This window comes from Octopus sinensis, linkage group LG2 (genome assembly GCF_006345805.1).
Source record: "Octopus sinensis linkage group LG2, ASM634580v1, whole genome shotgun sequence".
Classification (NCBI taxonomy): domain Eukaryota; kingdom Metazoa; phylum Mollusca; class Cephalopoda; order Octopoda; family Octopodidae; genus Octopus; species Octopus sinensis.
This window is the reverse complement of record NC_042998.1, coordinates 52668227-52680277: the sequence shown is the minus strand read 5'-3', so window position 1 is coordinate 52680277 and position 12051 is coordinate 52668227. Positions and strand designations below refer to the sequence as shown.

General features: G+C 35.5%; 1 protein-coding gene across 2 annotated transcripts in view; it reads left to right on the top strand.

The window, feature by feature from the left end:
- The window catches only part of LOC115222291 (signaling mucin MSB2), a 311767-nt gene that overhangs the window by 244129 nt on the left and 55587 nt on the right, over positions 1–12051 (top strand). For both annotated transcript variants that reach the window (XM_036513302.1, XM_029792468.2), the window contains one exon: positions 4577–4714. In XM_036513302.1, the coding sequence (XP_036369195.1) occupies positions 4577–4714 (138 nt within the window). The remainder of the gene's footprint in view (positions 1–4576; positions 4715–12051) is intronic.

Sequence of the window (12051 nt, the reverse complement as noted above, 5' to 3'; positions counted from 1 at the left end):
TCTTCTCCAGCATCAAACTAATACATCTGCTTGTTGTTCCCTCATCTGTCTTCATCTTTTGTTTTCTGTAAATGTGAATTATATCATCATCATCATCATGCCTCTGATAAGATAGTAGTCAGACAAGCTTGTATAACATGCCTATATCATAAGATAATCCGAAGGTGGCGAGCTGGTGGAATCATTAGCACGCTGGACAAAATGCTTAGTAGCATTTCCTGTCTATATCTTCTGAGTTCAAATTCTGTTGTGGTTGACTTTGCCTTTCATTCTTTCAGAGGTCGATAAATCAAGTACCAGTTGAGCACTGGGGTTGATTTAACTGACTTAGCTTCTCCCCAAATTTGCTAGCCTTGTGCCAAATATTGAAACTATTATCATGTAATCCAATAATATACAGACATGCAGTCACACCTAAACATATGTATATATGTGGCTTTGGTTTCTGTCCTACTCTGCAATACCTTTGTCAAATATCTTCTATTATAGCCCTAGGCTCAACAATGCCTTATGGATATACTTATCTAAGAAACCTATTGTGTGTGTCTGTGTGCATGTGTTTCTGTGTGGCTGTGCAAGAGAATATGTATGAATGTTGATATCTCACGGCTTTACTTGTCGCTGCTTGAGTAAAATAGTGATGTAATATTCACATACCTTCTTGACATTATGTTTATTTGATCACTTGGCACTTTTGATCTCCTACTTAAAAAAATAGGTAAAGGTTGGTGACGGGGAAAGCAAAATCCTGTTTCAAATAAGTCTCCACCCATCCTTTATTTACATGGAAAACCAAACATTAAACCATGAACAAATAAGCATAAATAGCTTCACACCTTTGTTCTTTACATGCAAAAATCTTGTAATACATGCCACACAATTCTATCACATATTCTTCACTCTTTTGTTGAAACCAATATCTAAAACAATGTTTTAAGACCTAGTTGAGAAATTTATTTTCTCATTCAAACTATATGGTAAAATAACAATTAGTATGCCTACAGTTTCAAAACAAATAATCTCAGATTATTTTTTAATTATTTGTTTACTATGATCTTTTGTTGGGTGTTTTTCTTTATATTTTTTCCCTCAGATTTATATAATGAATGTTTTGGGCAATATTGTTGCTATCATTTAACCCTTAGTCAGCTCTGATTGAATAGAAACAAATATATATTGTCTTATTAGGCCTTGTAGTACAGCATAGCACGAACTTCTTGATCAGTTGACAGGAGTTTTTATACATAGAGGAAGAATTACTAAGTAATTCAGTAATTAGCAAAGTATTAAACAAAATTGACTTAAGAAAAGTAACTCAAATAAGACATTGGCATGGATAAATCAAATGGATGTTGGTGTAATGAATGAGGTATACAAAATTTTTTTAATTAATAAGGATTTAGTTTTTGATTAGGAAAGAAACCAAAAACCTAGTAGCAATCATTCATGTTACAAAGAAAAAAATGGAAATAATTTCAAGAATTTGAGAATTAATTTTGAAAAACTAAATCTTTATCTAGACAAAATCTACTCTTTGTTAATGGAGATAATGGCAGCAATGGACATATTTCAACCTTATAAGACCTTAGTCAGTGCAAAGCTGCTTCATCAGCAGGCTGATTTTTACAAACCTGTAATATGGTCCCACATTAGTTCATTTTAACAATATTTCATTGCTAGATAAATACTATAAAACCAAGAAATTAATTTTAATTTGAATGTGGCATAACCCAGATAATTTTGGAGTTCAGTCCCACTGCATGAGACCTTGGGCAAGTGTTTTCTACTGTAGCCTTGGGCCAACCAAAGCCTTGTAAGTGGATCTGATAGATGGAAACTGAAAGAAACCCCTTGTATATATTTGTGTGTGCATGTGTGTGTGTGTCTTAATATTTGTGTTCATCCCCCACTACTGCTTGACAACCAGTGTTGGTTTGAATATGTCCCTATAACTTAGAAGTTCAGCAAAAGAGAATGATAGAAAAATACCAGGCTTAGCAGAAAAAATTAAATACTGGGTTGATTCATTCGACTAAAGATCCTTCAAGGAAGTACCCTAGCATGGCTGCAGTCTAATGACTGAAACAAGTAAAAGATAAAAAGAATAGCTTGATAAATGAGAAAAGTACATCACTATATAGTTATGTATACTTGTATGTTGTTTTTGATAAATATTTTTGAGTAAACTACCAGTAATTGTTTAAGCTAATGAATACTTAAAGCACTATTGATACAATTCAAATACTATCATTTGTACATTATTTACATTATTTACATTCGACGGATATCTGTCCTCATCTTGTTTGTTGTTAACCAACAAACAAGATGAGGACAAATTTTATTTACCATATTCCCCTTTCAGATTCACACACTTATTGCGACAGTCCTTCAGTTTTTCTAAGCCCTGTAAAAGAACTCAGAAGATTGGGCCTCCAACCAGGCTTTTCACAATATCCTTAAAGCCAGGAACTTTTTGGCACTTTTTTGCGTACATTTATGTTCTCAGCTGGGAGCATGAGGATGGCATCACAAACAGGAGAATAAGTAATAAAACAAATCCCTTGGATGGACAATAAAAATAAGAAAATCTTTTTCTGTTGGATTTAATAAAGTGTTCAGTTTTGAAACAATGTAACTATAACAACCTAAATGAGGACACTAGTCGTCTTTTCAGGATCAATAGGATTGGTTCAGTACTTGATAGGATAGGTTTGATATAATCAACTATAACCTCACTCAAACTGTTTGGCCTTGAGATTTAGGTTAGAAATCATCATCATCATCATCATTTAATGTTCGCTTTCCATGCTAGCATGTGTTGGACGATTTGACTGAGGACTGGCGAACCAGATGGCTGCACCAGACTCCAATCTTGATCTGGCAGGGTTTCTACAGCTGGATGCCCTTCCTAACGCCAACCACTCCAAGAGTGTAGTGGGTGCTTTTACGTGCCACCAGCATGAGGGCCAGTCAGGCGGTACTGGCAATGGTGGCGAGCTGGCAGAAACGTTAGCACGCCGGGCGAAATGCGTAGCCATATTTCGTCTGCCGTTACGTTCTGAGTTCAAATTCCGCTGAGGTCCACTTTACCTTTCATCCTTTCGGGGTTGATTAAATAAGTACCAGTTATGCACTGGGGTCGATATAATCGACTTAATCCATTTGTCTGTCCTTGTTTGTTCTCTCTGTGTTTAGCCCCTTATGGGTAGTAAAGAAATAGGTACTGGCGATGGCCAGACTCAAGTGGTGTTTTTTACGTGCCACCTGCACAGGAGCCAGTCGCTCGAATGTATTTTCATGTGCCAGTAAGGTAACACTGAAGAGCATATATTCTGAGTGTTTTAGGTATGCACTACACACCTACCAATAAAGTTGGTAAATTTTCATTGTAATAATTCAGTTCTTGCTATATCCTAATATAATCTGATCATGTTTTCTAATTTAGCAATACACACTCAAAACCAGACTAATTAAGGTTGAAATTATATTATGAATAGACATAACTTAAATAGTATCCACAGAGTAGTAGACTCGAGACAGTAGCATACTCTGTGACAGCAACCACCTTATGACACTGCACAGTTTAGAAGAAGAGTATTACATTTCATGTGAAGGCATGTTGCTTAGTGGTTAGGGTATTCAGCTCATGATTTTAAGGCTGTGAGTTCAATTCCTGGCAATGCATTGTGTCCTTAAACAAGGCACTTCATTTCATATTGCTCCAGTCCACTCAGCTGGCAAAAAGGAAAAGTGAGTAGTACCTGTATTTTAAAGGACCAACTTTGTCACACTCTCTGTCATACTGAATCTCTCTGTGGACTACATTAAGGATACACATGTCAGTGGAGTGCTCAGCCACTTGCACATTAATTTCATGAGCTGGCTGTTCCATTGACTGGATTAACTGGAATTTTCATTGTCCTAACCGACAGAGTGCCAGAATATATATTATAGTACAGTATCAAATTTCATAGACACCAGACAGAGCAGAATAATATATACTTAAACTGAGCTTTTTATTTTCAAGTAGAGGCACATGGTTTAGTGGTTGGGGTGTTGAACTCACAATCGTAAGATTGCGGTTTTGATTCATGGACCAGGCAATGCAAAGTGTTCTTGAACAAAATTCTTCATTTCACACTGTTCCAATCCATTTGGCAGTAGAAATGAGTACCATTAGTGGAGGTGCATCACCAAGTGGTTAGGGTGTTAGATTCACGATTGTAAGATTGTGGTTTCAATCCTTAGACCGGGTGATCTGTTGTGTTCTTGAGAAAAACATTTTAATGTTGCTCCAACTCACTCAGTTGTAGAAATGAGTTTAGCCTGGAGAGAGATGGGCTCCACCAGGCTTCCTTGACCTAGATACTCTGCATGGATGTAGCAGTCCAACGACCCCTAAGGGGTTAAGAGACTTTAATTAATTATTAATTAATTAATTATTTTCAAAGATTTTTGTTGCATAAAAACAAACTTAACCTGTTTTATTTGAATTTATTTTAGCTTCCTCTCATAAAAACACTTCATAAACAAGAGTTTAATCAACATCTTTATTTCTACTTTTTTATAATTCTAGCCCAAAGGAACCCCGTATTGTCCAGATGCAGAAGATGTCTCCAGCGTTAGACTGTACGGTGACCACCAAGTCATTCTTAGGAAAAAAGATTTTAAACCAGAATATATTGTATCTAACTTAGAACTTAAAGACATGGAAGTAAGTATGTTACGTTTTTCTTATAGGTGCAGGTGTGGCTGTGTGGTAAAAAGTTTGTTTCCCAACCTTTCAGTTCCAGGTTCAGTCCCACTGTGTGGCACCTTGGGCAAGTGTCTTCTGCTATATAGCCTCAGGTTGATCAAAGTCTTATGAATGAATTTGATAGACAGAAACTGAAAGAAGACTTGCATATATGTGCGTGTGTGTGTGTGTGTCTTTGTGTCTTTGTTTTTCCTTCACCACTGCTTGACAACCAGTGTTGGAGTGTTTACATCCCCAGAAATCAGCAGTTCAGCAAAAGAGACTAATTGAATAAATACCAGGCTTAAAAAGAAAATAAGTATTGGGTCAATTCTTCTTACATATATTACCATATATATTTCTTTATGATTCTGCTACTAAAATTCTATCACAAAATCCTTTGCCTCATTATTTTGCTAGTGAAAATATTTCTTCAGGTGAATTAAAAAAATCAATTCACTGTCCATTGTTATGAAGTGAGTACCATATGGTGCAAGTAGGGAATGTCTACTTGAGTGAAACTATCTTTCTCCTAGCTAAACAGAGAGAGAGAGAGAGAGATAAATAATGATGCAAATAAACTGTTTGGCTTAGATATACAAAATATACATATGTGTATACATGTAAATATATTTTGTATATCTAATATCCAAGTGGTTTTATTTGTTTATTTTCATCCATTATCTCCTTATCTGCTCACCTGAATTCCTCTTTATCTCACAGATTTAGTCCTCGGTAAAGATTTTGGAGTATAAGTTCAAATTATTTGAGTGTTACTAAGTGTTTTCTTTATTGAGCATCTCTAGATCTCATCTATTGATTATATATATATATACACACACACACACACACACATACAAACATATATATATATATATGCTTTCAGTGCAAATGGTTTTTCTATACGGTGTCGTATTTTACGATCCTGTAAATAATTATAATGGTATTTTTATACAAGCTTAAAGCTTATGCCAATCACCATGCAATGACTAAGGAAAATAGTCTATTAAAGGGGCATATAAGCCCCCATGGATAGGAAAGCCTTCTTTTTTCTGTTGAGGGCTTATATACCCCTTTATTAGACTATTTTCCTTAATCATTGCATAATGATCACCATAAGCTTTAAGCTTATATGAAAATACCATTATTATTATTTACAGGATTGTAAAATACAGCACCAGATAAAAAATCCATTCACACCAAAACCATATAGAAAGTTTGTTTACATAGAACAAACATGAACTATTATAGTTCTTAAATTTGACAGAAAGAGGGAGGCTAATTTGCTGGTGTAAAGGTAACACACTTAGTTGTGTTAACAAAGAAATGTGGGTTCATGTCCCATGTGGATAGGAAAGCCTTCTTTTCCTGTCAAGGGCTTCTACACCCCTTTATTAGATTGTTTTTCTTAGTCATTGTATGGTGATAGCCATAAGCTTTAAGCTTATATAAAAATACTATTATATATATATGTGTGTGTGTGTGTATAGGCACAGGCGTGGCTGTGTGGTAAGTGGCTTGCTTCCCAACTACATGATTCTGGGTTCAGTCCGACTGTGTGGTATCTTGGACAAGTGTTTTCTTGTGAGTGGATTTGGTAGACAGAAACTAAAAGAAGCCCATCGTGTGTGTGTGTGCAAATATATATTATATAGTTAAAATTTACAGAAAAACAAGACAAAGACGGGTGTATAAACAACAAGCAGGTGTATTAGTTTGACACTCGAGAAGGTGAGAAAGTCTTTTACGTTTCGAGCCTACATGTATGTGTGTGTGTGCATGTTCCCACTTGCTTCCCAATCACATGGTTCTGGGTTCAGTCCCACCGCAAACACCTTGGGCAAGTCTCTTCCACACTACCACTTGACAAACTGGTATTAGTGTGTTTACATCCCCATAACCTAGCAGTTCAGCAAAAGAGATCAATAGAATAAGTACTAGGCTTACAAAGAATAAGCCCTGGGATTGATTTCTTCAACTAAAACCCTTTAAGGCAATGCTCCAGCTGAAACAAATAAAAGAATAAAAGAGATAAAAAGATATGTTTTGTGTCAAACTAAGCAGTGCATGGTACCAGAATTTTCGACTCAAGTTAAATATACCAAATTCTCTAAATCATTGTAAGAGTATCTGCATAAGTGGAGTCGGGCCTGATTTGTTTGTACTGGCATCGAGTCATATTAGTTGTAACAATGAATTCAAACCAGACTGTGATATTTTGAACTCATTTAATACATGGAACATACAACAGAAAATACATCTATTATGTAAGACCTTTCAGATGCATTTCTTAAATATTATACGGACCTGAAACACATATCAAATGATGTCAAAATATAACTATTTGGTTTAACTTCATTATTATAACTTAAGGCAGCAAGCTGGCAGAATGGTTAGCATGCTAGGTCAACTGTGCCTTTCATCTTTCAGGGTTGATAAGATAAGATCAAAATGTGATGGAATGCAGAAAGGCTATAATTAGCTCTATGCAGCAGTAATAATAATTATTTATCTTGACTGAGAGGAATAGTTTAGTAGGGGTGAGTAGGAGTAGTCCATCCATCGAAGTAAATATCCAAGTATTTATTTTATCAGCTTATAGAGTTAAAACACAAGTGACTAGAAGTGAGAAACTAGCTAGCATGACATAACTAAGTTGCTTTTAGAATATGCTTTTCATTATTACATTTTTTTATAGTTTTATTTTTTCTGGAAGAAGTGGGGCTATGCTCATGGCTTTTGCAGGCAGTTCCAGACAAAAATCTGTATAGTTTTGATCTCGATGCAGTTAATTACTTCTGAGTTGTTGCTAAGACAGATGGGCAGAGACAGAATTTAATAGGGTCGAGTTCCAAGAAGAAGGAACTGGATATAGTAATTAGTGTGAGAAGAGAGGCCCCATGATATAAGCAATGAGTGGAAAATAAAAGACAAATGTATAGGGCTGCCTGAATGGAGGTAGCGTGAGACTGTTCAGCCTTGAGTACCAAAGAACACTGTTTTATTAGTAAACAGTATAATAGGCACAGAGAGAGGAAAGAGTACGTCTGTGAGTCAGAGTTTAGAGTATGTTAATAAGCAATTTCATAAAAATCAGGTGAGTAGCACTTCTTTTTTATGACTTGATACTGTTGAACTTAGAAATTTTATTTAGCTGCATGAACTACTAATATAGCTACAAAACCTTTCCTTTAATGATGGAACTAGGATTCTAATCCTAAATTCTTGAAACAAAATACCTCATATAAAGACAAACCAACCGCATTTCAAATACTGATTACAAAATAAAGAGCAACTCACATCAAATAGATTTACTGTATTTGTAACTCCTAAATTTAAATCAGCTATCTCTACATTACAGATTTCTTTATTTTATACATTTCACCATTGGGAACAAAACCTTCATGGAAAATTTGAGCACAAGTGTAGAGCTAATGTATTAATCCTTTCGCATTCAGATTATTCTGTGAAATGTAATGCTTAATTATTCACATTTTTTAAAATTAATTATACATTGTCTTGTAGCTTTAAGATTTCAGTGATGTGACTGTTTATTTTTAGAATGACATTGTAGAGTGGGTGTCAGAGGCTGGATCTGGCCAGTTTGAACATAAAACAGGTGGAAAATGTTGGCTGAATATGGCCAATTTAAATGCTAAAGGGTTAATTAATTGTTTACTGCAATTCTGATGATTCATAGAAGTATGAAATTCCGATCTTAGAATATTGATTCAATTTACTTAATTCTGACAGAAAAATTAAACCTCATTTCTATATACAGCAATAACAATATTTAACTACAACTACTATCGCTTATGGAACAACTGCTGTAATTACTACTGACATCACTACAGACAATTATTTGTAATATAATACTAAAGGTTTCAATAATTCAACACACACACATGTATATATGTGTGTAAGTGTGTAAGTGTGCAGAGAGAGAGAGAGACATTGCATATACATGCACACATACACATTTGCATGCCTGTAACCATGATAACTATGTGCACAAAGGCATTATTTAGATTGTATGATGCCTGTGTGCATACAGCTATGCTATATGGCAGTGAATCATGGGCTGTGACAGCTGAGAACATGTGTAGGCTTGAAAGAAACGAAGCCAGTATGCTTTGCTGGATGTGGAATGTAAAGTGCATGATCAACTGGGTGTAAGCATCTTGAAAGAAAAATTAGCCATAAGAGGCATCAGATGTGGTGTTCAAGAGGGATGAATGTGCTGGTATGGTCATGTGATGCATATGGACGAGGATAGTTGTGTAATGAAGTGTTGCTCTCTAACTGTGGAGGGAACCTGTGGTAGAGGTAGACCCAGGAACACATGTATGAGGTGATGAAGCCTGATCTTCAAACTTTCAGCCTCACAAAGGCAATGACCAGTGACTGAGACCTTTGGCATTATGCTGTGTTTGAGAGGACCTGTCAAACCAAGTGAAATTGTAGTCTCATCTGATGCTGGTTTCACGTAACTAGCACCAATGCTGGTGACATGTAAAGAGCATCTTTCAAGTGTGGGGCACAGAGACAAAGTGGCTGAGTCCCTTTTGAACTTTGGGCCACGTGGAAACAAAGTGGCTGAGATCTTTCTGAGAGTTGAACCTCACGGAGGCGAGCTTCTTTCGGGCATTGGGTCTCATGGAGGCAAAGTGTTTGAGTTCCTTTCGAGCTTTGGGCTTCACAAATGTAATGACTGAGACCTTTGGCATTACATTGTGCTTGAGAAGACCCATCAAGCCAAGCAAAATCGCAGTTGTAGCAGATGCCGGTGTCACACAAATACATGTATGTATATATATATATATATATATATATATATATATATATATATATAATATATATATATATATATGTGTGTGTGTGTGTGTGTGTGTGGTGTGTGTGTGTGTGTGTGTGTGTGTGTGTATGTATATGGTGGATTCTCTCATCAAAGACGATGAATGAGGGTTATATATGTATATATATATATGTACATATGTTTGGGTATATATATATATATATAATGTGTTTTTGCTTGTATATGTATATATGTATATGTGTGCATTTGTTTGTATATATATATATACATGTGTGTGTGTGTTTGTAGGTATATATATATATATGTATGCATCTGTGTATCTATATATGTATGTATAAATAAATATAAGAACGATATTATTTCTAAAAATTATATTGTTAATGGCAGCAAGCATACAGCCATGTAGGCAAATTAATAAATTATACATAAAATATATAAATAAGTATATTCATATGTATAAGTGTACTACTTTGCTAAAAATGGAAGCCAAAATACTTCTAAACCACAGAAGAATCACAAAATTAAGACAGGTATGATAGGAAAAAATGTTTAGTGAACAAGAATAGTGTCCTACCTCCGCCAAGGATGCAAAAGTAATGCTGGCTAATTTGATATCATGATTTTGAATTTAGCATCAAAGGTGCCTGAATCTCCCTGGTCAAATCTGTCAGGGATGGCTACTAGGATTCACCACTACCATGCCTGTAGATTCATTTGAGTGGTCAACCGTCATTGAAACAAATGAATTGCGTAAAATTATTTATAAATAAATATAAGAACAATATTATTTCTAAAAATAATGTTGTTGGTAGCTACGAGCATACAGGCGTATAGGCAAATTGATAATTTATGTATAAGATATATAAATAAATATATTTATATATACTAGGGTAGTACATAAGCACCTGCTTCACTAAAAATAGAAGTCAAAATACTTCAAAACCACTGAAGAATCACAAGATTAATATAGGCATGATAGGAGAAAAATTTTAGTGAAATTGTATGTGTGTGTGTGTATTTATATATATATATATGTATGTATGTATGTATGTATGTATGTATGTATGTATGTATGTATGTATATGTATATATGTATATATATGTATATATGTATATATATGTATGTATATATATGTATATGTATGTATATATATATGTATATATATGTATGTATATATATGTATATAAATGTATATATATATATATGTATATATATGTATGTATATATATGTATATATATGTATATATATGTATGTATATATATGTATATATATGTATGTATATATATGTATATATATGTATGTATATATATGTATATAATGTATGTATATATATATATGTATATATATGTATGTATATATATGTATGTATATATATGTATATATATGTATGTATATATATGTATATATATGTATGTATATATATGTATATGCATGTATGTATATATATGTATATATATGTATGTATATATATGTATATGTATATATGTATATATTTTTGTGTACGTATAGCCATGCTACATGGTAGTGAAACATGGGCCGTGACAGCTGAGGATATGCGTAAGCTTGCAAGAAATGAAGCCAGTATGCTCCGATGGATGTGTAATGTCAGTGTTCATAATCGTCAGAGTGTAAGTACTTTGAGAGAAAAGTTGAACCTAAGAAGTGTCAGTTGTGGTGTGCAAGAGAGACGGCTGCGCTGGTATGGTCATGTGACGAGAATGGCTGAAGATAGTTGTGTGCAAAAGTGCTACAACCTAGCAGTTGAGGGAACCTGTGGAAGAGGTAGACCCAGGAAAACCTGGGACGAGGTGGTGAAGCACGACCTTCGAACTTTAGGCCTCACCAAGGAAATGACTGAAGACCGAGTCCTATGGAAGTGTGCTGTGCATGAGAGGACCCGGCAGGACTAGTCAGGCCATATCCCGTGGCCCCTACCTGGGACGTAGTCGATCCACCTGTGCATACCTTCCTTCTTGTGACACTTGTGAAGACCTGCTGAGGCAAGTGAAAATCAATCAAAATAGATGAACATCAATGGAATTTGTATCTTTGTGGTACCAGTGCCTGTGGCACACAAGAAAACCATCCGAACGTGGCCGTAGCCAGTACCGCACCGACTGGCCTCCGTGCTGTGGGAACATGGTGGCACATAAAAACACCATCCGAAGACCCGGCAAGACTAGTCAGGTCATAACCCGTGGGCCCTACCTGGGACGTAGTCAGTCCACCTGTACATACCTTCCGACTTGTGAAGACCTGCTGAGGCAAGTGAAAATCAAATCAAATCAAATCAAAACAAATCAAAATAGATGAACATCAATGGAATTTGTATCCTTGTGGTACCAGTGCCAGTGGCACACAAGAATCCATCCGAACGTGGCCGTAGTCAGTACCGCTTGTGGTACCAGTGCCGGTGGCACACACTTTGTGGTACCAGTGCGGTGGCACACATGAGAACCATCCGAACGTGGCCGTAGCCAGTTCCGCATCGACCGGCT